This window comes from Crinia signifera, chromosome 6 (genome assembly GCF_055691185.1).
Source record: "Crinia signifera chromosome 6, ASM5569118v1, whole genome shotgun sequence".
In the NCBI taxonomy this organism is placed as follows: Eukaryota; Metazoa; Chordata; class Amphibia; order Anura; family Myobatrachidae; genus Crinia; species Crinia signifera.
In genome coordinates, this window is record NC_139222.1 from 4265621 (window position 1) to 4289865 (window position 24245).

At 46.2% G+C, this 24245-nt stretch overlaps 2 protein-coding genes across 4 annotated transcripts in view; one reads left to right on the top strand and one right to left on the bottom strand.

Moving 5' to 3' along the window:
- The window catches only part of LOC146007411 (uncharacterized), a 215611-nt gene that overhangs the window by 145041 nt on the left and 46325 nt on the right, over nt 1-24245 (top strand). The window lies entirely within an intron of this gene.
- Nucleotides 1455-23610, bottom strand: LOC146009881 (uncharacterized). Of its 3 annotated transcripts, XM_083150468.1 has the most exons (6): nt 23482-23610; nt 20998-21076; nt 17467-17564; nt 17262-17348; nt 17141-17213; nt 1455-2951 (listed from the first exon to the last, which is right to left on the bottom strand). In XM_083150468.1, exons 2-6 carry the CDS (start codon nt 21029-21031, stop codon nt 1537-1539), a joined length of 1707 nt encoding a protein of 568 aa, XP_083006594.1. In that variant the 5' UTR covers nt 21032-21076; nt 23482-23610; the 3' UTR covers nt 1455-1536. The 3 variants fall into 3 exon arrangements, with proteins under 3 accessions (XP_083006594.1, XP_083006593.1, XP_083006591.1); XM_083150467.1 differs by having other exon boundaries at nt 1455-2948; nt 17141-17348; nt 23482-23608; XM_083150465.1 differs by having other exon boundaries at nt 17141-17348; nt 23482-23607.

Below are 24245 nucleotides of genomic sequence, written 5' to 3' on the forward strand. Positions count from 1 at the left end.
CATATCCCCACTATCCACGTCATATCCCCACTATCCGCGTCATACCTCCACACTATCCGCGTCATATCCCCACTATCCGCGTCATATCCCCACTATCCACGTCATATCCCCACTATCCGCGTCATATCCCCACTATCCGCGTCATATCCCCACTATCCGCGTCATATCCCCACTATCCACGTCATATCCCCACTATCCACGTCATATCCCCACTATCCACGTCATATCCCCACTATCCACGTCATATCCCCACTATCCACGTCATATCCCCACTATCCACGTCATACCTCCACTATCCACGTCATATCCCCACTATCCACGTCATACCTCCACTATCCACGTCATATCCCCACTATCCACGTCATATCCCCACTATCCACGTCATACCTCCACTATCCACGTCATATCCCCACTATCCACGTCATATCCCCACTATCCACGTCATACCTCCACTATCCACGTCATATCCCCACTATCCACGTCATATCCCCACTATCCACGTCATATCCCCACTATCCACGTCATATCCCCACTATCCACGTCATATCCCCACTATCCACGTCATACCTCCACTATCCACGTCATATCCCCACTATCCACGTTATACCTCCACTATCCACGTCATATCCCCACTATCCACGTCATATCCCCACTATCCACGTCATACCTCCACTATCCACGTCATATCCCCACTATCCACGTCATACCTCCACTATCCACGTCATATCCCCACTATCCACGTCATATCCCCACTATCCACGTCATATCCCCACTATCCACGTCATACCTCCAGTATCCACGTGGGCTTGGAGTTAATTTTATAAAGTGTGGCGAGCGCAGCGAGCCCGAAGCATGGCGAGCCCCGTGAGGGGACGCTCGCCACACTTTATAAAATTAACTCCACGCCCACGTGGATAGTGGGGGTATGACGTGGATAGTGGGGGAAATGTGTGTTGTGTATGTGTGTGTGATGTGCTTTATACTTACACTCCTCCGGGTCAGCCACCGCGTCCATCGTCCATCACGATCCCTGCTGACCCCCCGCGATCCACTCCCCGGCGGCAGCGTTCAGTCCCCCTCCTCCGAAACTCGCAGCGTACAATGTACGCAATTAGCGTAGTGCCGCTGGGGGAACAGGGAAACCTAGCGGCAGTACACTGAGTTACATACATTGTACATCATTTACATTGCTGGCGCGTGACTGCCGGAGGAGGGGGACTGAACGCTGCTACCGGGGAGTGCATCGCGGGGAGTCAGCGGGGATCATGATGGACGATGGATGCGGTGGCCGGCTCGGAGGAGGTTAAGTATAAAGCACAACACACACACAACTGTATTATCATGGAGCCTGCTACGCTGACAACGTACCTTAGGCTATGTTGAAAACGTAGCGTAGCCGGGCGCCGTGATAATACACAAGTACCGATGCATGTGACTCAGTTAACAAATACACAAAAACAGGAGACAGACTATGCTTACAGAAGTTTATTCTTTGGATAACAATATTTTCACAAATTACAACTCGAGTAACCCCAATTACTCAGGACACGAAAATGGCGTTTCCCCATTGTGACTTTTCTGATGTGTAACAAGAGTTGATTTCCTCGTAAAACATTTCCCACACTCATGACAGGAAAACGGCTTTGCACCCGTGTGCGTCCTCTGATGTGTAACAAGATTGGATTTCCTTGTAAAACATTTCCCACACTCAGGGCATGGAAATGACTTTGCACCCGTGTGTGTTCTCTGATGTATGATAAGTTCTGATTTCTGTGTAAAACATTTCCCACACTCAGAGCATGGAAATAGGTTCTCACTCGTGTGACTTCTCTCATGTTTAATTAAATTTGATTTATATCTGAAATATTTCCCGCACTCAGAACATGGAAATGGGTTCTCATGTGTGTGATGTCTCTGATGTGTAACAAGATGTGATTTCTGTGTGAAACATTTCCCACAGTCAGAACATGGAAATCGTTTCTCTTGTCTGTGACGTCTCTCATGTATATTTAGAGTTGATTTAGATCTAAAATATTTTCCACATTCAGAACATGGAAATGGTTTCTCGCCTGTGTGTGTTCTTTGATGTGTAACAAGAATTGATTTCTGTGTAAAACATTTCCCACACTCAGTACATAGAAATGGCTTCTCACCTGTGTGCGTTCTCTTATGTTCAACAAGAATTGAATTCAGTGTAAAAGATTTCCCACACTCAGAACATGGAAAAAGCTTCTCACCTGTGTGACTTCTCAGATGTATAATCAAATATGATTTGTTTGTAAAACATTTCCCACATTCAGAGCATGGAAATGGTTTCTCACCCTTGTGACAAGTCTCGTGTCTAACGAGATCCCATTTTTGTAAAAAACATTTTCCACACTCAGAGCATGGAAATGGCTTCTCCCCCATGTGACGTCTCTGATGTATAACAAGAGATGATTTCTTGGTAAAACATTTCCCGCAATCAGAGCATGGAAATGGTTTCTCACCTGTGTGACTTCTTTCATGTATAACAAGAGTTGATTTGTGTGTAAAGCATTTTCCACACAGAAAACATGGAAATGGTTTTTCCCCTGTGTGACTTCTCTCGTGCATAATTAAATCTGATTTATATCTAAAACATTTCCCACATTCAAAACATCGGAATCGCTTCTCACTTGTCTGGTGGGTCAAAAGCTTTGTGTTCCGTGTAAAACATTTGGCATTTATGGGAGAGGGAAATATTTTATCTACTGTAAGAGCTGTAACAGATGCACCAGTACTGATACAGTTATCAGGAGAACATTTTCCCTGATCAAAGGAATCAGATGATATCTCTTCACGGTGAGGTATTCGGGTACTTGTAGTTTCCCCCGGGGAATCTCGGGTGATGTTATCATCATTATCTATTTTACAATTCTGAGATAAAACGAGATGATCCTCTGAGACGTTCAGGCTGCTATATCCATCTGCTGGGAATAAAATACATATATGGAAATAGAAATGTTTTCCCACAAGTTCAATTTATCAATAAATACTTTGGTCAAATGTGCTCAAAATCCCATCACAAGGGCAGATGTTGGGGAAATCTGTAAATATTTAACTGGCACCAAAAAGAGATGACCCGGGACAGGTAGAAAAGTGACCCTTCCCACTTGGGTGTCTCTGGTCTGGAAACTTCTAAACTGAACTTGGGAGACAATTTATTCAATCAAATCTCTTGACCAATGGATCAAACCCGCCCTCTTCCACAGACCAAGCAAATAAAGTCCACAATCTTTTCCGGAGGATGAAACACCCTCTTCTGGTGCGGGACAACTTATGAAGCCCAAGAAGAGCATCCTATGGTTGGAATTTAGAATATGATAAATATTTAAGTTTCGTGCATAGGATGAACATGGGACAGGAGAATCGCAGAGGAAGAGGTCTTGATGAAAAGGTTATTAAGACAGGGGCCATGGTGGCACCCAGTCACTGGAGGTTCTCTACAGGACTTCCATAACTATGTAAAGGGATGGTCAAGAGTCCAAAAGGAGGGCCTTCATGAAGGGCCTTGATGAATGTGGAGGGCTGCATCTCTGAAGAAGCACCACAGGATCTGTGGGGGCAAACCGTCATGTGGAATTATTCTATGATGGAACAGCGGCAGGTCAGGACCAACTTCCTGGGCCCAATGACTAGCCCGCCCTGACCCATTACCAAGGACTAGCCTGCTCTTCCCTCTTGCCGAGGACTGAACTTTTTGAAACTGGGGAAATGGACTTTACCAGATTCCAGACAGTCCTTTTGCCTTGCGGAGAAAGGAGCTCCCTCTCTCTCTGGCCTATTTTTCCAATTCAAATATCCCCAGTAGAAGGCAAGAGCTGAAGCAGAGACCCTGGTACAGACCAAACCTCCATCTGTAGATGCCTTGCCCACATTAGAAGCAGATTCCTGGGTATATTTAACCTGAGGAACTCTAAATGCGCAGTGCCAGACCAGAGACCTTCTCCAAGTTATTCCACTCATTTTAGGAACGCTTTAATGACCCAGAGACCAAGAGAGAACGAAGAGGAGCCAAAGCCAAAACATAAAAATGCTTTAAAGTGGACTCCAGTTTATGATCAGAGCTATCTCAAGGAGAAGACAACCCAGGACATGGGTCAGTCCCCAGGTGCAGAAGAGTGAAAAGGGGGCATGCGCCAAGATATCTAATGATTAGGATGGGACCAAACTGTATTTTTGAGATAATTGGCTGCCCGCAATTCCTCTAGAAAAGAGGTTCCTCAAGAAACTAAGGAACATCACCTCAAGCATTTACAAAAAATGTACAGCCCCCAAAGTAATAGCCATGTCCTCCCAAGGATCATCTTCCACCTGAAGAAGCTCCATGATTCCCAGGACTGATGGTTGCTTAATAGGAAGAAAACTGAACAAAACCTTGGACCAAGTCCCTGGGCTCAAAGAAGTTCTATGGAATTAGAAGCAACAGCGACAAGCGGATCATGATCCCCTTGAAACAACACCAAGTAAGAGATCCTAGAGCACCAGCTACAGGTGCTGGAACTGCAAACTGTTGGGGGCTGAGGTCTCCTGATGTATGAGATACACCAGAAGTGAGGGGAGGAGACTGGTCAGATCTCTGGGCTGGTAACACACAGTGACATGATGTGAGGGGGGAGAGCAGGTGTATAATAGGGGCTGATGACTGCTGATGTATGAGATACACCAGAGAGTGTGGGGAGGAGACTGGTCAGATCTCTGGGCTGGTAACACAGTGACATGATGTGAGGGGGAGAGCAGGAGTATAATAGGTGCTGACGGCTCCTGATGTATGAGATACACTAGAGAGTGCGGAGAGGAGACTGGTCAGATCTCTGGGCTGGTAACCCACAGTGACATGATGTGAGGGGGAGAGCAGGAGTATAATAGGGGCTGATGGCTGCTGATGTATGAGATACACCAGAGAGTGCGGGGAGGAGACTGGTCAGATCTCTGGGCTGGTAACACACAGTGACATGATGTGAGGGGGAGAGCAGGAGTATAATAGGGGCTGATGGCTCCTGATGTATGAGATACACCATAGAGTGCGGGGAGGAGACTGGTCAGATCTCTGGGCTGGTAACACACAGTGACACGATGTGAGGGGTAGAGCAGGAGTATAATAGGGGCTGATGGCTCCTGATGTATCAGATACACCAGAGAGTGCAGGGAGGAGACTGGTCAGATCTCTGGGCTGGTAACACACAGTGACGTAATGTGAGGGGAGAGCAAAAGTATTATAGGGGCTGATGGCTTCTGATGTATGAGATACACCAAAGAGTGCGGGGAGGAGACTGGTCAGATCTCTGGGCTGGTAACACACAGTGACATGATGTGAGGGGGAGAGCAGGAGTATAATAGGGGCTGATGGCTGCTGATGTATGAGATACACCAGAGAGTGCGGGGAGGAGACTGGTCAGATCTCTGGGCTGGTAACACACAGTGACATGATGTGAGGGTAGAGCAGGAGTATAATAGGGGCTGATGGCTCCTGATGTATGAGATACACAAGAGAGTGCGGGGAGGAGACTGGTCAGATCTCTGGGCTGGTAACACACAGTGACATGATGTGAGGGGGAGAGCAGGAGTATAATAGGGGCTGATGGCTCCTGATGTATGAGATACACCATAGAGTGCGGGGAGGAGACTGGTCAGATCTCTGGGCTGGTAACACACAGTGACATGATGTCAGGGGGTATGGAAGTCGAGTTACACACACACCATTTTAGGATAGTATGGCCGCCATTTTGGTTCGCAGAGTTGCGCAAATAAAGTTTCCATACCCGAGTATGTGTGACAAAGTGGACCAGAAGAGTAGCCATGCTATCACACATAAATTCATAATAACACACTTACACTAAATGAAATATAGTTAAAGGTTTAGAACGCCACACATAGCTTAGTTAGCCCTGCACACATCTGTCTGTATCATGTTTAGTATCGTTCCGTTCATTGTGCGAAGTATTCCGGTCATTGCGAATATTTCGCAATATACACGGCTCGATAGTTATGGACATAATCCATATTCCAGGGACAGTTTCTGTTGAAAGTATGTAACAAAGGAATCTAGATGAAACCGGTTCTTATCACTGCTGACGCCGAAACCACCAAACAAAGGACTCTTAAAGTTCACTCCCCTGGACCTAGCCAAACCAGGTGTATCATCTTACCCCCCAATCACAGCTGACCTGACATACGACCTCTGACCAATGAGAACGGCCTTTGACCTCCCCTTTCTGACCCTATAAGATAGGCGACCCAGAGCAGCAAAAGCTCTCTTCGGCACATCTACCTTTCCCTGACTTTCTACCGGACTATAGTTCAGCCCTGAACGATAGTGAGCTCTGACCGGACTGCGCTTCGCATATTTGATGAGACGGTAAACGGTTGCATTAACGGTATTTATTCTTATTGTATTGATTGGCTGATTGTGTCTTGTATCTGTATTCTTTTCCCCCTAGCAGAGCCTGTTTAGTATTCATTGTTAGTATATTGTATCATTTGTTATACCTGTTTATTCTTATTTCTGTAACCCCTTTTTGTCCATTAGGGACTTAAATACAACCTTTTTACGGAGTTCTTATCTCCTTATTTCTATACAGTGGTCGTGCCTGTTTATTCGCATAATAGCGATAAGGTATATTACGGACACTGTCCTGTAAGGTATATTCGCAGATTAGAGACAAAGTACTGCGAAGGAATCTCTGATTAAGGTATTGGTTCTTGATGTACATAATACAATAAAAGGTACGCTACGCTGCGCTACGTTTTGTTCGCACATAGTTAGGTATAAAGGGTACGTTGGTTGCGGACTTATTACGTAACCTGCGCATTTCACTTATTGTCTCTCTGGTCATATTTAATCGCCATTAACAATTGGGGGCATCGTCCGTCCGCTCCACATTCCAGAACTCAGTACCAGGTGTGCGACCCGACCTATACCAACAAAAGGGTGGAAGAATTATCCATTGCTGGATAGGCCAGGTCCGCGGCGGTGCGGGGTTTGGGAAGTGCTAGCGTTGAACCCGGAGCACAATAAGTGAAAACCACGTGTTTAAAGCATATATTAAGTGTTTAGTAAACTGTACTTCTGCCTGCCACAAGTAGTTTAACGGGGTATAGTGTCTTGAGTTGCTTGTTCATTACAGTATATGTACCACGTGCGATAAGATTCGCACACGTGGAGTCTGTGTTTATTATAGTACATAGAGGATCCCCTCTGTGCAAAACTATAACTTTTTACTGCAAAACCAGGGACTCCGCCACGTGGTGACAAGTCCTGGGCCTTTTGCAGTAACGTAAAGCGTCTATTGTGTATTACGCAAGGTGCGCGCGCACGTGCCCATATCGGGAAATTTTCGCATCTTTGTACGTGATTTACGGATTAAGTGCGGGATTTATTTCGCATCTTGATACGTAACTTTCGGACGGAGTTAAGGGATTTATTCCACATTTAGGCGCAATTACTGCGTATAGCGAAACCCGAGTGCAACCTTGCAAATACACTATAGAACACGTGGGTGGCCGATTCATCGGCGGCCTGTGAACAACGCACGTACACACGTGGCTGTTCATTGGTACTGCACATGCAGCACACATAGGAACTCAAAGGTGAACAGTATTAAACCACTAGCTTTATTTAAACAGTATAGTAATATACTGCGAATAAGGCGGTGATTAATAAAAGAAAATAAGTTTTTTTTTGTTCATTTTTTTTAAAAACAAGCAACTCAAGCATTATTTTAATAGATTCCTATAGCGTATTATAAGGGATTTATACCTGCATAAGTATCTAGTGAAAAGCTACCGGCCTGGGAAGATTTTCTGTACAGAAATATTTCAAATATATGCATAAGACCAAGGTGTAACCAGCGCCCAGTGTGAAAAATAACTGAGGCGAACGGGTGTGTGACGGCACGACTCAAGCGCAGTGTAGTCCAGTGTAGGACAGTCCAGTTAGGACAGGGTGTACGTGCCGACGTACACATAGGAACTGCCCCTTCAGTGGAACTGATTCCGCTAGGAGGGTACAAGAAGATACATCGGAACGCACTTGTTTCCGATTAACTACTTTAGAAATCCAGTTTCTGGGGGCACAGGAAAACAAGTTTGTTGTGCCCTGGAGAAATTAGGCCGCACCTTGCAAGTTGGCTAGAAGTTCGCTGCTAGTTGAAAGACTTGGTGATTGAGTATCATACCTCGTATCCTTCGCACCTGCTTGACTGTGGGACGCAATCAGCCACAATATAAATGCAACCGCTGCCACACTAGAATCAGCTCCCCCACCCCCATATGTGCCGAAGGGGTTAATGACTCATAAGAAAGACATAAGTAATAATGTAACCGTTGCTAACTTGTACCCTGTCTTATCCCCTTACAAGGAAACCCGAGAAGAAAACGAGCAGCTGTTGGCACTGGCCGTCTCTCATGCAATTAATATGATTGAGGGAAAAGCTCAACCCGCTGTTGAGGCCCCAGAACAGGAGGAGGAGACGGCTGATGCCAACAGCATAGTATTGGACTCAGGTAATGATGCACCACACAGCACAGACACGGACGACTCCCAAGCAGGTCCCAGTAATGCGAATGTGGTACAAACATATCCTATGCGCACACTGGAGGTTCCCTATGGTAAGGCAGACAGAGAGGGTGTGATACCTACCAGAAAGATGACCATGCTAAACCCATGGACACGGCTAGAGCTGCGGTCCATCATTTCAGATTTCCCTGATCCTAGGAAAGATCTGGCTCTGAGCCGGAAATTTGTAAGGGATCTGGGAAACTCTGATGAGCCCACCAACAAGGATTGGAGAATCATGTTGAGGGCCTGTCTCCCCACTCACATAGACATCCCGAAATTCATTCAGGATAGTGGATTGAAAGTGGACATGGAGATAAATGATGAGATCAACCAGGAAAATATACGCCTGATTAACTTACAGTTGGGAGTATATTTTCCTGCGACAGTGGAATATAGCAGGATGTTTACTATCAAACAGAAGGATGGCGAATCTGCTGCTGATTATTTCACTAAGGCCTTACTGGAGGTATCAAAGTACACTGGTGTCTCCGAGCCTAAGGACGACCCCCACCTGAGGGAGATGATTGTCTCTGTGCTGGTGGAAGGGCTTAAGGAAAACCTGAGAGCCAGAGTCCAAACTTCTTTCCCAAATTGGCGTGGAATGACAGTGGATGCCCTACGGGAATCTGCTGTGGACCACGACCGCAACATTAAGAAGCACAGGGAACTGCAAACTGACAAACTGATGATGGTTAGCATCCAAACCCTTACTAATGCCCCAAACAAAGCTACATACCAACGAAACACCAGGGACACAGGTAGAAAGCCAATTATCTGTTACAACTGCAATAGGGAAGGTCACTACTCAGCTCATTGTAGGTCAGGAAACCCCAGGAGTTATCAGACACATAAGCGAGAATGGGAATCTCACAAAGGTGAGACACGGAGATACCCAGCCACTAGACAATGGGAGGAGACAGACAGGTCACGCAACATGCCTCCTCCCCATCTGATGGCTGACACTGTGCTAAGGGCAACCCAGGTCAGACAATAGGAAATAGGTCATACCTGTATCCTACAGCCAGTTAGACTAACTCAACACCTTAGAGAGGAACCTCAGGTGAAGGTAGATATAGCTGGAGTAAGGCAAACCTTTTTGGTTGATACAGGGGCGGCCAGATCTGTTCTCAACACTCCTCTTCACTTGGGTTTCACTAACAAATCAGTAGCAGCAATTGGGGTAACAGGAAAAATACAACATTACCCACTGACGAAACCAGCGGAGGTTACAATCGGGCCTCTGCATACCAAACACTCTTTCCTGTTGGCTGCAGCGGCCCCGACTAACCTCCTGGGTAGAGATTTACTATGTAAAATGGGATGTGTCATCTATTGCACTCCCGATGGGGTATTCCTAGACACTCCTAAAAATCTTACACAAGAAGTGCAAGATATGCTGGACAGTCCTCAGAGGCTAATGTTGTATTCCACTGTTGTAGAGTCAAATCCATCTAGGGTAGCTGAAATTACAGCACAAATACCGGGTTCCCTTTGGACTAAAGATGGACAGGATGCTGGGCTGATGGCAAATGTAGCTCCAGTAGAGATCCGCTTAAAAGAAGGCAGGATAGCCCCAAAAATACCGCAATACCCTTTAAAACCTGAAGTTGAGCTAGGAATATTCCCAGTGATCCAACGATTGCTCCAACAGGAAATCCTAGTTAGAACTTCCAGCACGGCCAATAGTCCCATCTTTCCTGTGAAAAAGAGCGGAGGGAGGGGCTACAGACTAGTGCAGGATTTAAGAGGGGTAAACAAAGTAGTTGAGAGCCAATTCCCCGTAGTGCCAAACCCAGCTGTCATCCTAATGCAAATCCCACCTCACTGTACTCATTTCACAGTCATTGATTTGTGTTCAGCGTTCTTCTCCGTCCCTTTGCACCCTGACAGCCAGTATCTGTTCGCCTTTACCTACAGAGGAGTACAGTATACCTGGACACGACTCCCCCAGGGATTCATAGACAGCCCCAGCATCTTCTCCCAGGCCTTGCATGATTGTTTACAATCCTTTCAACCCATGAGTGGTTCGATACTGATACAATATGTCGATGACTTATTGTTATGTTCTGGGTCACTGGAGTCATCAGTGGACGACACTAGACAACTACTGATGCATCTCTCAGAGACAGGACATAAAGTATCAAAGGATAAGCTGCAATTATGCCAGACCAGGGTTAAGTATCTGGGCCACTGCCTTACCCAAGGGCTGAGACACCTCACCGACGACAGAATCCAAGTGATTCAGAACATGGTACTGCCACAGACCCAGCATCAGATCCGTACGTTCCTAGGCATGTGTGGATACTGTCGCAATTGGATCCCAGGATTCTCTATTCTGGCATTACCACTACAAGAGATGGTTTCCTCAACTAAGCCAGAACGGGTCTCTCATACTGAGGAATCTGAACTGGCTTTCGAGGAACTAAAGGTGAGCCTAACAAAGGCCCCAGCACTGGGAATGCCAGATTATGGGAAACCCTTTGAACTGTACGGAACTGAATCAGGTGGGTGTGCGGCAGGAGTACTTGTACAAAAACATGGTGATGCCAACCGACCAATAGCGTACTACAGTGGCCAGCTGGACACAGTAGCACGCTCACTCCCAACTTGCTTACGAAGTGTGGCTGCAATAGCACAACTAGTAAGTAAGAGTGAGGACATAGTGTTGGGACACGATTTAACTGTTCATGCTCCCCATGCTGTCTCTGCCCTCCTAAATTCTGCCCAAACACGTCATTTGTCCTCAGCACGGTTCACTAAGTGGGAACTGGCGCTGATGGCCCCAGTAAATATTACCATCAAAAGATGCAACACACTAAACCCAGCCACATTCCTTCCTCATGTGCCCTCCAAGGCACAAAGGGTGGAGGGTGATGGGAATGTTGCTGAATATGGTAAAGCAGAGTTTGGTGAGGGTGAGGACAAGCATGATTGCATGACCTACCTGAATCAGACCTTCACAGCACGTCCTGACATAAGCGACAGCCCATTAAGTGAGGTAGACATAACCTTATTCACTGATGGTAGCTGTCATAGACAGACGGACACGGGAGAGCTGTGCACAGGCTACGCGGTAGTAGATGGAGAAGGTATTGTGGAAGCTGAACCCTTGGGACCACCTCACTCAGCACAAGTAGCGGAACTGGTGGCACTGACCAGAGCATGTGAACTGGCCCAGGGAAAAGCAGTTAACATATATACCGACTCCAGATATGCTTTCGGAGTAGTGCATGATTTTGGAGCCCTATGGCGCCTCCGAAATTTCATGACGGCGGCTGGCACACCAGTGGCGCATGCGACATACATTCGGAGACTTCTGGGAGCTATTCAGCTTCCAGACAGAGTGGCTGTTATCAAGTGCAAAGCTCACACATCAGAGAAGGACCCGGTGTCACTTGGTAACAGCCGCGCTGATGAGGCAGCGAAAAGGGCCGCATGCCCTGTAAATATTTTCACCCATCCTACCAACCTTTGTACACTGAACATGGTATCCACATCCAAACTGATAGACATGCAGAATTTGTGTTCCCCACAGGAAAGAGCAGTATGGAAGTCGAAGGGATGTGGCCAAGAGTCCACCGGACTTTGGAGAGATGGACACGGGAAACCAGTGGCCCCCAGGGCATACCTTCCTAGTCTAGCCGAGGCGGCCCATGGGCTGACACATCTTGGGAAGGAAGGTATGTGCAAACTGGTAAAGGCCTACTGGTGTGCACCAGGGTTCGCTTCTCAAGCAGGTAGAGTGGCAATGTCATGCCTCACCTGTTTGAGGAAGAACGTTGGAAAAGCCATCCCAACAGAGCCATCCCACATCCCTCCTACAGAAGGCCCTTTCCAGGTAATACAAATCGACTTCATACAGTTACCACCCTGTAGAAATTTGAAGTGTGTGTTAGTATGTGTTGACATGTTTTCCAGCTGGGTGGAGGCTTTCCCCGCTGCCTCCAACACTGCTACCTTTACTGCAAAGAAAATATGTCAGGAGTTTGTCTGTAGATATGGTATCCCAAAGGTCATTGAGAGTGACAGAGGCACTCATTTCACAGGAGAGGTCTTCCAAATCATGTGTAAACTCCTGGGGATTAATAGTAAACTTCATACTCCATATCGTCCCCAGGCGAGCGCCAAAGTTGAGAGAATGAATGGTACTATTAAGAACAAATTGGGTAAAGTTATGGCTGAAACAGGGTTGTTATCGCCAGAGGCACTGCCTATTGTGTTGTATAGCATTAGGACCACTCCCAGGACTCCGCTCAACTTGTCCCCCTTCGAAATATTGTTTGGTCGGCAGCCACACATCATGATAGACCCACAGGATGATCTCAAATGTAACAATGAGCTAACTGTACAGTATATCCTAAAGCTAAACAAACAGCTAAGGGAGCAACAAAAGCAGCTGAAATTACTGAACCCTGATATGCCTACAGAGAATTGTCATAATCTTAAACCAGGAGACTTTGTTATGATCCGAAATTTTTTACGCTCAGGTTGTTTGATAGACCGTTGGGAAGGACCGTACCAAGTTTTGTTGACCAGCACTACATCAATTAAAGTCGCAGAGAGAGAGACTTGGATACATTCGTCCCACTGCAAGAAAGCCAGTAACCCAGAGTCCCAGTGTGCAGAGAGCGAGAGAGAAGAAGTGTCGCTAGAAGCATTGTTCCGGGAACACTGAGAAGCAGCCAAGGTCGAGCAACCTGAGCGAACAAAGGTCTAAGAGCAGAGCAAAATAAAAGTCCCCTGGTAGAGATGATGGAAGGACTCCAAGCAACAGGTTCACAGTTATGCATATATTTCTTTGTTTTCTTTCTGTGTTCTTTTCTTCATCCCAAGATACTCGGTGGCTGCCACATTCTAGAGCGATCGGAGCGGAGTTCTGACAGTGTAATAATGGACCCAGATATGGGTGAGGTAGAATCCCTAAACCAGCTTGACACTTTGCCCATGACAGGAGAAGGTAAAAGGTGTGAGGAAAACGTAGTTCAAGGGCTATGTGATGAGTTATTGTCTGGTGAGTACTGTGTCTGTAGATATTGTCAACCTAAAATGGAAGAAGAATGCATCCAGCGATGTCAGTCGACAAGTAAGGCAACTACAGGCCGACATCCTTTGAGTGATTACCACTCACTAGTGGGTAAGGTCTTAAACCAAACAGAATGCTGGGTGTGTTCACAAGTGCTACACAAAAGGAGTAATGTAGGCCTAGTCCCATATCCGCTTAATATTTCAGAGATAAGCGTACTAAATAAGGGGAGGCCATTGGATAAGAGATACCTGTATACCAGGTCCCCTAGTTTTAGATATCACCCATACCGCCAGAGGAGTCATACATTTTAAATATATAAAAGCATTAGCCAGCTTGGTAGATAACATCACTGAGATTTATGATGACACCTTTAGATACACTGGGAAGGAGTTGCAAGCATATAAAAGAGAGCTAGTCCAACATCGGATGGTGCTGAACTATCTGACAGCTATGACAGGAGGATATTGTGTCACCCTCTCTACACAGTTTGGGGTGAAATGTTGTACATATATCACCAACAATACTGAAGACCCAGAAGAAATCATCGATCATCGGATGGATGAGATTCTTCAGCTTAAATGGGAATTTAGAAGGGAACATAATATCAGCCTGGCAGAAATAGGTAACAAAGTTAGCGAATGGACCTCTTGGTTGAATCCAATGCACTGGTTCTCTGGTTTAGGAGAATGGGCGCAAGGGATTATAGCTAGCATAGGAAAACTCCTTCTCTGTATCGGTGGTGCCATCATAGTCTTTGTGCTATTGTTCAAATGTTTAAAGGTGGTGACCCGGGGAAAGGCAAAACGTACCGAAATCTTGAGTGTAAGAACGAGAAATACAGAGGAAGACCAGGGTTTGGTATATGACCCTAGAATCGAAACCACCTCCCTTTAAAGAAACCATATTTGTGAACGTGTATATGTTGTAACCACCCCTGTTTTTATTTTTGTCCCAAAATTGTACATTATCCTTCGTGACCCTGAGTAGATTGTTCGATAAATGCGGCCCATCGTTTATCCGTGATCCCGGATCGGCCAAGAGCAGATGGTTTACTCCCCTTATATGTTTAATTCATGGATCCCAATTTCTTTGTTAGGATTATGAATTTCTGTATTATCGTGTGAAATGTTTTGTATTGTAACAGTTTTATATTTACTGTTAAAGGGTGGACTATGGAAGTCGAGTTACACACACACACCATTTTAGGATAGTATGGCCGCCATTTTGGTTCGCAGAGTTGCGCAAATAAAGTTTCCATACCCGAGTATGTGTGACGGAGTGGACCAGAAGAGTAGCCATACTATCACACATAAATTCATAATAACATACTGACACTAAATAAAATATAGTTAAAGGTTTAGAACGCCACACATAGCTTAGTTAGCCCTGCATACATCTGTCTGTATCATGTTTAGTATCGTTCCGTTCCGTTCCTTGTGCGAAGTATTCCGGTCATTGCGAATATTTCGCAATATACACGGCTCGATAGTTATGGACATAATCCATATTCCAGGGACAGTTTCTGTTGAAAGTATGTAACAAAGGAATCTAGATGAAACCGGTTCTTATCACTGCTGACGCCGAAACCACCAAACAAAGGACTCTTAAAGTTCACTCCCCTGGACCTAGCCAAACCAGGTGTATCATCTTACCCCCCAATCACAGCTGACCTGACATACGACCTCTGACCATAGAGAACGGCCTTTGACCTCCCCTTTCTGACCCTATAAGATAGGCGACCCAGAGCAGCAAAAGCTCTCTTCGGCACATCTACCTTTCCCTGACTTTCTACCGGACTATAGTTCAGCCCTGAACGATAGTGAGCTCTGACCGGACTGCGCTTCGCATATTTGATGAGACAGTAAACGGTTGCATTAACGGTATTTATTCTTATTGTATTGATTGGCTGATTGTGTCTTGTATCTGTATTCTTTTCCCCCTAGCAGAGCCTGTTTAGTATTCATTGTTAGTATATTGTATCATTTGTTATACCTGTTTATTCTTATTTCTGTAACCCCTTTTTGTCCATTAGGGACTTAAATACAACCTTTTTACGGAGTTCTTATCTCCTTATTTCTATACAGTGGTCGTGTCTGTTTATTCGCATAATAGCGATAAGGTATATTACGGACACTGTCCTGTAAGGTATATTCGCAGATTAGAGACAAAGTACTGCGAAGGAATCTCTGATTAAGGTATTGGTTCTTGATGTACATAATACAATAAAAGGTACGCTACGCTGCGCTACGTTTTGTTCGCACGTAGTTAGGTATAAAGGGTACGTTGGTTGCGGACTTATTACGTAACCTGCGCATTTCACTTATTGTCTCTCTGGTCATATTTAATCGCCATTAACAGGGGAGAGCAGGAGTATAATAGGGGCTGATGGCTGCTGATGTATGAGATACACCAGAGAGTGCTGGGAGGAGACTGGTCAGATCGCTGGGCTGGTAACACACAGTGACATGATGTGAGGGGAGAGCAGGAGTATAATAGGGGCTGATGGCTCCTGATGTATGAGATACACCAGAAAGTGCGGGGAGGAGACTGGTCAGATCTCTGGGCTGGTAACACACAGGGACATGATGTGAGGGGGAGAGCAGGAGTATAATAGGGGCTGATGTCTCCTGATGTATGAGATACACCAGAGAGTGCGGGGAGGAGACTGGTCAGATCTCTGGGCTGGTAACACACAGTGACATGATGTGAGGGGGAGAGCAGGAGTATAATAGAGGCTGATGGCTCCTGATGTATGAGATACACCAGAGAGTGCGGGGAGGAGACTGGTCAGATCTCTGGGCTGGTAACACACAGTGACATGATGTGAGGGGGAGAGCAGGAGTATAATAGGGGCTGATGGCTGCTGATGTATGAGATACACCAGAGAGTGCTGGGAGGAGACTGGTCAGATCGCTGGGCTGGTAACACACAGTGACATGATGTGAGGGGGAGAGCAGGAGTATAATAGAGGCTGATGGCTCCTGATGTATGAGATACACCAGAGAGTGCGGGGAGGAGACTGGTCAGATCTCTGGGCTGGTAACACACAGTGACATGATGTGAGGGGGAGAGCAGGAGTATAATAGGGGCTGATGGCTGCTGATGTATGAGATACACCAGAGAGTGCTGGGAGGAGACTGGTCAGATCTCTGGGCTGGTAACACACAGTGACATGATGTGAGGGGGAGAGCAGGAGTATAATAGAGGCTGATGGCTCCTGATGTATGAGATACACCAGAGAGTGCGGGGAGGAGACTGGTCAGATCTCTGGGCTGGTAACACACAGTGACATGATGTGAGGGGGAGAGCAGGAGTATAATAGGGGCTGATGGCTCCTGATGTATGAGATACACAAGATAGTGCGAGGAGGAGACCGGTCAGATCTCTGGGCTGGTAACATACAGTGACATGATGTAAGGGGAGAGCAGGAGTATAATAGGGGCTGAAGGCTCCTTTCTCCACCACTAAGAAGATATTCCCTCATTATTGTGAACTGATTGTGACTCTTTTCTATAAAAGGTATTATTACTCACCTGTGCTGATATCTGTAGGGATTTCCTCCTCCTTACACTGCTGATCACACATCACATACGTCTCTTCTTTTACCTCTGTATCTTCTGCCTTCATATCAGTCACATACGTCTCTTCTTCTACCTCTGTATCTTCTGCCTTCATATCAGTCACATACGTCTCTTCTTCTCCCTCTGTATCTTCTATCTTGATAACAGTCAGGGATTCACCCTAAATTAAGACAATAACATTACAGAATTTAATATCAGTGTATAACCACACAGCTTCTGTACAGATCAATTAGTGACAGTCACTTTGGTATATTTGTAAAACCCTAAATCCCACCTACCTGATCCTCCTGTGGGGTCCTGTGATTCTCCTCTGTACAATCCTCGGAATACAGAGGACGGGGACATCTCTCTGGGGTATTCCTGTTACTGGGCCCATCTGTAGGAGACACACAGTGACTGAGGACATTGTATATATGTGATTATCCTGGGAATACAGAGGACGGGGACATCTCTCTGGGGTATTCCTGTTACTGGGCCTATCTGTAGGAGACACACAGTGACTGAGTACATTGTATATATGTGATTATCCTGGGAATACAGAGGGCGGGGACATCTCTCTGGGGTATTCCTGTTACTGGGCCCATCTGTAGGAGACACGCAGTGACTGAGTACATGGTATATATGTGATTATCCTGGGAATACAGAGGACGGGGACATCTCTCTGGGGTATCTCTGTTACTGGTCCCATCTGTAGGAGACACGCAGTGACTGAGGACATTATATATGTGATTATCCTGGGAATACAGAGGACGGGGACATCTCTCTGGGGTATTCCTGTTACTGGGCCCATCTGTAGGAGACACACAGTGACTGAGGACATTGTATATATGTGATTATCCTGGGAATACAGAGGACGGGGACATCTCTCTGGGGTATTCCTGTTACTGGGCCTATCTGTAGGAGACACACAGTGACTGAGTACATTGTATATATGTGATTATCCTGGGAATACAGAGGACGGGGACATCTCTCTGGGGTATTCCTGTTACTGGGCCCATCTGTAGGAGACACGCAGTGACTGAGTACATGGTATATATGTGATTATCCTGGGAATACAGAGGACGGGGACATCTCTCTGGGGTATTCCTGTTACTGGGCCCATCTGTAGGAGACACACAGTGACTGAGGACATTGTATATATGTGATTATCCTGGGAATACAGAGGACGGGGACATCTCTCTGGGGTATTCCTGTTACTGGTCCCATCTGTAGGAGACACGCAGTGACTGAGGACATTATATATGTGATTATCCTGGGAATACAGAGGATGGGGACATGTCTCTGGGGTATTCCTGTTACTGGGCCCATCTGTAGGAGACACACAGTGACTGAGGACATTGTATATATGTGATTATCCTGGGAATACAGGACGGGGACATCTCTCTGGGGTATTCCTGTTACTGGGCCCATCTGTAGGAGACACACAGTGACTGAGGACATTGTATATATGTGATTATCCTGGGAATACAGAGGACGGGGACATCTCTCTGGGGTATTCCTGTTACTGGGCCCATCTGTAGGAGACACACAGTGACTGAGGACATTGTATATATGTGATTATCCTGGGAATACAGAGGACGGGGACATCTCTCTGGGGTATCTCTGTTACTGGCCAATCTGTAGGAGACACGCAGTGACTGAGGACATGGTATATATGTGATTATCCTGGGAATACAGAGGACGGGGACATCTCTCTGGGGTATTCCTGTTACTGCCCCATCTGTAGGAGACACACAGTGACTGAGTACATGGTATATATGTGATCATCCTGGGAATACAGAGGACGGGGACATCTCTCTGGGGTATTCCTGTTACTGGGCCCATCTGTAGGAGACACGCAGTGACTGAGTACATGGTATATATGTGATTATCCTGGGAATACAGAGGACGGGGACATCTCTCTGGGGTATTCCTGTTACTGGGCCCATCTGTAGGAGACACGCAGTGACTGAGGACATTGTATATATGTGATTATCCTGGGAATACAGAGGACGGGGACATCTCTCTGGGGTATTCCTGTTACTGGGCCCATCTGTAGGAGACACACAGTGACTGAGGACATTGTATATATGTGATTATCCTGGGAATACAGAGGACGGGGACATCTCTCTGGGGTATTCCTGTTACTGGGCCCATCTGTAGGAGACACACAGTGACTGAGGACATTGTATATATGTGATTATCCTGGGAATACAGAGGACGGGGACATCTCTCTGGGGTATTCCTGTTACTGGCCCATCTGTAGGAGACACGCAGTGACTGAGGACATTGTATATATGTGATTATCCTGGGAATACAGAGGACGGGGACATCTCTCTGGGGTATTCCTGTTACTGGCCCATCTGTAGGAGACACGCAGTGACTGAGTACATGGTATATATGTGATTATCCTGGGAATACAGAGGACGGGGACATCTCTCTGGGGTATTCCTGTTACTGGGCCCATCTGTAGGAGACACACAGTGACTGAGTACATTGTATATATGTGATTATCCTGGGAATACAGAGGACGGGGACATCTCTCTGGGGTATTCCTGTTACTAGGTCCATCTGTAGGAGACACACAGTGACTGAGGACATTGTATATATGTGATTATCCTGGGAATACAGAGGACGGAGACATCTCTCTGGGGTATTCCTGTTACTGGGCCCATCTGTAGGAGACACTCAGTGACTGAGGACATTGTATATATGTGATTATCCTGGGAATACAGAGGACGGAGACATCTCTCTGGGGTATTCCTGTTACTGGGCCCATCTGTAGGAGACACACAGTGACTGAGGACATTGTATATATGTGATTATCCTGGGAATACAGAGGACGGAGACATCTCTCTGGGGTATTCCTGTTACTGGGCCCATCTGTAGGAGACACACAGTGACTGAGGACATGGTATATATGTGATTATACTGGGAATACAGAGGACGGGGACATCTCTCTGGAGTATTCCTGTTACTGGGCCCATCTGTAGGAGACACGCAGTGACTGAGGACATTGTATATATGTGATTATCCTGGGAATACAGAGGACGGGGACATCTCTCTGGGGTATTCCTGTTACTGGCCCCATCTGTAGGAGACACACAGTGACTGAGGACATGGTATATATGTGATTATCCTGGGAATACAGAGGACGGGGACATCTCTCTGGGGTATTCCTGTTACTGGCCCCATCTGTAGGAGACACGCAGTGACTGAGGACATAGTATATATGTGATTATCCTGGGAATACAGAGGACGGGGACATCTCTCTGGTGTATTCCTGTTACTGGCCCCATCTGTAGGAGACACACAGTGACTGAGGACATTGTATATATGTGATTATCCTGGGAATACAGAGGACGGGGACATCTCTCTGGGGTATTCCTGTTACTGGGCCCATCTGTAGGAGACACACAGTGACTGAGTACATGGTATATATGTGATTATCCTGGGAATACAGAGGACGGGGACATCTCTCTGGGGTATTCCTGTTACTGGGCCCATCTGTAGGAGACACACAGTGACTGAGGACATGGTATATATGTGATTATCCTGGGAATACAGAGGACGGGGACATCTCTCTGGGGTATTCCTGTTACTGGGCCCATCTGTAGGAGACACGCAGTGACTGAGTACATGGTATATATGTGATTATCCTGGGAATACAGAGGACGGGGACATCTCTCTGGGGTATTCCTGTTACTGGGCCCATCTGTAGGAGACACGCAGTGACTGAGGACATGGTATATATGTGATTATCAGATGCTGGGTGTATATAGGGGACCCCCATACCTGCTCTCCCCTGTACAATAAAGGTCTCCTCTTACCCAGTGATGTGAGGGGCCGGTGATTCTCCATCATCACGTCCTTGTACAGACCCCTGTGTTCCTCTATGTACTCCCCCTCCTGCATGGAGAGATAGACAGTGACACCTTATAGGAACCTGACACACACAATGCTACAGTCATCACCCAGACACATCCCCCGGTGTTACTGTATAACGTCCCATTCCCAGCAGTCACCTCTCCGGTCACATCCCCCGGTGTTACTGTAGAACGTCCCATTCCCTGGGCTGCTGACCCTGTATAATAATAACATGACACCACAGGCTGCTACCCCTGCACAATAATAACAGGACACCACAGGCTGCTCCCCTGTATAATAATAACAGAACACCACAGGCTGCTACCCCTGTATAATAATAATAATAATAACAGGACACCACAGGCTGCTCCCCCTGCACAATAATAACAGGACACAACAGGCTGCTCCCCCTGTATAATAATAACAACAGGACACCACAGGCTGTTCCTACGGTATAATAATAACAGGACACCACAGGCTGCTCCCCTGCACAATAATAACAGGACACCACAGGGTGCTCCCCCTGTATAATAATAACAGGACACCACAGGCTTCTCCCCTGCACAATAATAACAGGACTCCACAGGGTGCTCCCCCTGAATAATAATAACAGGACACTACAGGCTGCTCCTACTGTATAATAATAACAGGACACCACAGGCTGCTCCCCCTGTATAATATTACCAGGACACCACAAACTACTCCCCCGGTATAATAATAACAGGACACCACAGGCTGCTCCCCCTGTATAATAATAATAATAATAATAACAGGACACCACAGGCTGCTCCCTCTGTAAAATAATAAGAGGACACCACAGGCTACTCTCCCTGTATAATAACAGGACACCACAGGCTGCTCCCCCTGTATAATAATAACAGGATACCACAGGCTGCTCCCCCTGTAGAATAATAACAGGATACCACAGGCTGCTCCCCGTGTATAATAATAACAGGACACCACAGGCTGCTCCCCCTGTATAATAATAACAGGACACCACAGGATGCTCCCCCTGTATAATAATAACAACAGGACACCACAGGCTGCTCCCCCTGTATAATAATAACATGACACCACAGGCTGCTCCCCCTGTATAATAATAACATGACACCACAGGCTGCTTCCCCTGTATAATAATAACAGGACACCACAGGCTGCTCCCCCTGTATAATAATAACAGGACACCACAGGCTGCTCCTCCGGTATAATAATAACAGGACAACACAGGCCGCTCCTCCGGTATAATAATAACAGGGCACCACAGGCTGCTGACCCTGTATAATAATAACAGGACACCACAGACTGCTCCCACTGTATAATAATAACAGGACACCACAGGCTGCTGCCCCTGTATAATAATAACAACAGGACACCACAGGCTGCTCCCACTGTATAATAATAACAGGACACCACAGGCTGCTCCCCCTGTATAATAACAATAACAGGACGCTATAAGCTGCTCCACATGTATAACAATAATGAAACACTACAGGCTGCTCCACCTGTTTAATTGTAGTAACAGGACACCACAGGCTGCTCCCCCTGTATAATAATAACAGGACACCACAGGCTGCTCCCCTGTATAATAATAACAGGACACCACAGGCTGCTCCCCCTGTAGAATAATAACAGGACACCACAGGCTGCTCCCCCTGTAGAATAATAACAGGACACCACAGGCTGCTCCCCGTGTATAATAATAACAGGACACCAAAGGCTGCTCCACCTGTTTAATTGAAGTAACAGGACACCACAGGCTGCTCCCCCTGTATAATAATAACAGGACACAACAGGCTGCTCCCCTGTATAATAATAACAGGACACCACAGGCTGCTCCCCCTGTAGAATAATAACAGGACACCACAGGCTGCTCCCCCTGTAGAATAATAACAGGACACCACAGACTGCTCCTCCGGTATAATAATAATAGGACACCACAGGCTGCTCCTCTGGTATAATAATAACAGGGCACCACAGGCTGCTGACCCTGTATAATAATAACAGAACACCACAGACTGCTCCCACTGTATAATAATAACAGGACACCACAGGCTGCTGCCCCTGTATAATAGTAACAGGACACCACAGGCTGCTCCCCCTGTATAATAACAATAACAGGACACTATAAGCTGCTCCACATGTATAACAATAATGAAACACTACAGGCTGCTCCACCTGTTTAATTGTAGTAACAGGACACCACAGGCTGCTCCCCCTGTATAATAATAACAGAGCACTACAGGCTGCTGACCCTGTATAATAATAACAGGACACCACAGGCTGCTCCCCCTGTATAATAATAACAGGACACCACAGGCTGCTCCCCCTGTATACAACCAATAACAGGACACTGCAGGCTGCTTCACATGTATAACAATAATGAGACACTACAGGCTGCTCCACCTGTATAATAATAATAGCAGGAGCCCATACTATGAGATCATTACCTTCTGCTACCGCATACAGCAATTTACCCGATGTGTAATTTCCTGCTGGATGTACTGTACAACTTCCTGTCTGTGACCCGCAAATATCAAAGTCTCGTGGAACGCATTCAGATCACTTCCGAGTTCCTAGTTACATCCGGCCTAATCCCCGCCCATTGATCGTGTGTACAGAGGAGACATCGGGTAATTATACAGGGAGAGCGGACTGTGGTGTCCTATTTTTATACAGGGGGAGCAGCCAGTAGTGTCCTGTTATTATTATACAGGGGAAGCAGACTGTGGTGTCCTATTATTATTATACAGGGGGAGCAGCCTGTAGTGTCCTATTATTATTATACAGGGGAAGCAGACTGTGGTGTCCTATTATTATACAGGAGAGCAGACTGTGGTGTCCTGTTGTTATTATTATTATTATTATTATTATTATTATTATACACAGAGAGCAGATTGTGGTGTCCTATTGTTATTATACAGGGGGAGAAGCCTGTGGTATCCTGTTGTTATTATTATTATACAGGGGGAGCAGCCTGTGGTGTCCTGTTATTAATATTGTTATACAGGGGGAGCAGCCTGTGGTGTCCTATTATTATTATTATTATTATTATTATTATACAGGGGGAGCAACCTGTGGTGTCCTGTTATTATTATTATATAGGGGGAGCAGCCTTTGGTGTCCTGTTATTATTATACAGGGGGAGCAGCCTGTGGTGTCCTGTTATTATTATTATACAGGGGGAGCAGCCTGTGGTGTCCTGTTATTAATA

Excerpts from the sequence above, each read along its gene's own strand:
- LOC146009881 (XM_083150465.1), bottom strand. The coding sequence starts at position 21,031 with ATGATGGAGAATCACCGGCCCCTCACATCACTGG. Across the intron at positions 17,565-20,997 it reads CCGGCCCCTCACATCACTGG|ATGGGCCCAGTAACAGGAAT; the intron begins GTAAGAGGAGAC and ends TGTCTCCTACAG. Across the intron at positions 17,349-17,466 it reads GGACCCCACAGGAGGATCAG|GGTGAATCCCTGACTGTTAT; the intron begins GTAGGTGGGATT and ends GTCTTAATTTAG.